We start from the raw sequence: 2,581 nt of genomic DNA on the forward strand, positions 1-2,581 counted from the left end.
ACCATGCGCCTCCACAAATATAAATGTCAGGGGCGGGGAGGAGGAGGAAAAATAGCTCAGGAAGAAGGGGTAGTAAGTGGTGGTACATGAAACGTAAAGAGTAGGTAATTGAAATGTATCTTCTGCTATAGCCTCGGGCCGACCAAGGACTTATTAGTAGATTTGGTAGACGGAAACTGAAAGAAGCCCGTCGTGTGTGTGTGTGTGTGTGTTTACGCTCCTTAACTTAACGGTTCGACAAAAGGGACGGCTAGAATAAGTATTGGGGTCGATACATTCAGCTAAAAAAAAATCTTCAAGGCAGAGCTCTAGCATGGCTTTTTTTAAAACATCGAATGACTATGGAGGGTCCAGGAGAGTAAAATAGGAATGAAAGGGATAAAAAAAAAAAAAACGATGGAGAAGTACTGATTTAGTATCCATCTCCTGTTCTTGGACAGCAAAAGCTTAGCGTTCTAGGTAAGACGTATTTATAGGATGTCCAAGGGAGGCTACTCTGCCTGTCAATGACGTTTGTATCTTCTCAGTCAATAGGCTATGTGCCCATGCATACCTTTCTGTTCGTTTGATGGACTGTTTCTCCTCAAATCTCCGTTTATGTAGGTCAGTCCAGCTATCCTTGGTTCATATCGAACAGCTGTATGGCTAATCATTTCTTTTTTAACGATTCAGATAGTATTAAGTGACGGGATTCTGGTATAAGCATTCTATATAATCATAACTTATATTTGGAAATTTCCAGAAAATTTTTGCGAATTTCTGTTAAACATACAGGAATTCAAACGATTATGTAAAATCAAAAAAAGGCAAATTGTGATTTAAGGGCGATTTAGCTGTTATTTTTAACACATCTCATGACCACCTTCCTCGTTTCTTTGTCACTCCGACTTTCTCACTATAAACACATTTAATGGTGCATTGCTGAGATTTATAACTATAATGACATTCGGAAAATAGTATTATGAAAAGAAGTAGATTTTGAAAGTTAGGGAAACACTTTCCGGAGAATATTCCTGGTAACTTAAGTGGAACTTATTTAATAAAATTCTTATTCCCTTATGCACCGTAATTAGCGAGACTGACGCAGTGGTTAAACAAAATTATTCTGTATTTTGATAATTCTTGAAATCTAAATATAATTTTATGAAAATGACTGATAAAATTAATATCTATAACAGTAATTAAATTAATGAACAAAAGTTCTAATACTTTTATTTCCGAATTAAACATATAATTACTTTTTAGTCGAAGTGATTATTGTACCGGAAGTTCGGTCTTTTTCGCCGGCAACGTGATTCAAGTAAAAGAATTTCTAAAATTAATATTTATTCAAACAATCAATACCAACTGAATTATATAAATTCTAAAAATTATTTTCTTTTTCTTTTTTAATAAATAAAAATAAACAATCATTGAAATAATTTTTCATTTGCAAATGTAAGTTGTAGCGGAAGTTTAGTGCGAGGCTACAGTCCAGTGGCTTGTGTTGATCACGATGTCCGACTTACAACAGTCGTTGCTGTCTTACATCGATGATAAAGATTCCGTGGATACATTACAACTGGCTCAGGAATGGAATGTGGACCATCAGAAAATCGTCGGAGTTGTCAAAAGCTTGCAGGCCCTTGGAGAGGTTGACATACGTTTATTATTATATTCACAGTTTATTGTTTTGTTTCTGAGATGAAATGATGATGCAATCGTATTTATGGCTTACATGAGGAGAGAGGGTCGGTATCCAGGCTCCTTTACAAGTTTTCCGTCACTGGTTGTAGGGAAGACAGAGGGGATACTCAAATAGAAAAACTTGACCCGAATGTTTGCTGTAATGTGAACCAATCTAAAGGCACGCAAGAGCCAGGTGGTGAGGTTAAGCCGGTTATTACATCTACTTACAACCCAAGTTGGTGACAACGGGATTTGAACTCTGCAGAGCCAGAGCAAATACCGCAATACGTCTCGTCCGATGCTGAGACAATTCTACCTGTCCATTACCCAAGGCTAATTACTTTATTTATCAATCTCTAGCCAGGGTTCTGGCTTAGTTAAAGAGAACTTATGCCATAAAGAGAGTCGGCTAAGCTTAATAAGTGGAACCTATAGACGCATAAACTGAACAATTACCGTTCTACGTATACAGTACCCACGCCTTTCTATGTGCCATGCAACGCATTCCGTATCGCAGTCTGGACGTGTATTCTTTCGTCTGTCCGGGCTGTTCAATACAGCTGTTTCAGTTCTGTAGTCCCCAAGTTCTCATCTGGTAGTCTTAGGTTATCAACCAGGTGCGATCTACTGTTTTCGTGTTTCAATTATACCATACTTCTGCTTCCCTGATCAAAGACGTTCCAGCCGGGACCATTTTGTCTTTTTATGTCCTTTATTATTTAAAGCGGCCGAGTGTGATTTAAATCTGGGTTATTCACGATTTTTTTTCTTCGTGTATCACTTTCAGTTTTGTCAATGAGCAGGTAGTATTATTTCTTTGGTGACTGCGATCACACCTGTGGTCAACTTGTTAGTCTTAGGCTTGTTATGCCAACATTTGAATTTAGGTAACTAACTGCGTGCGGGTCGTCAT

The 2,581-nt window shown here is 37.7% G+C and overlaps 1 protein-coding gene across 1 annotated transcript in view; it reads left to right on the top strand.

The window, feature by feature from the left end:
- Window positions 1-1,457: 1,457 nt before the first annotated feature.
- The window catches only part of LOC106873038 (phenylalanine--tRNA ligase alpha subunit), a 13,421-nt gene continuing 12,297 nt past the window's right edge, over window positions 1,458-2,581 (top strand). Inside the window, exon 1 of the mRNA XM_014920245.2 lies at window positions 1,458-1,633. Coding sequence (XP_014775731.1) covers window positions 1,496-1,633 — 138 coding nt within the window. The 5' untranslated portion in view covers window positions 1,458-1,495. The remainder of the gene's footprint in view (window positions 1,634-2,581) is intronic.

The sequence above is a fragment of the Octopus bimaculoides genome, chromosome 23 (genome assembly GCF_001194135.2).
Source record: "Octopus bimaculoides isolate UCB-OBI-ISO-001 chromosome 23, ASM119413v2, whole genome shotgun sequence".
Classification (NCBI taxonomy): Eukaryota; Metazoa; Mollusca; class Cephalopoda; order Octopoda; family Octopodidae; genus Octopus; species Octopus bimaculoides.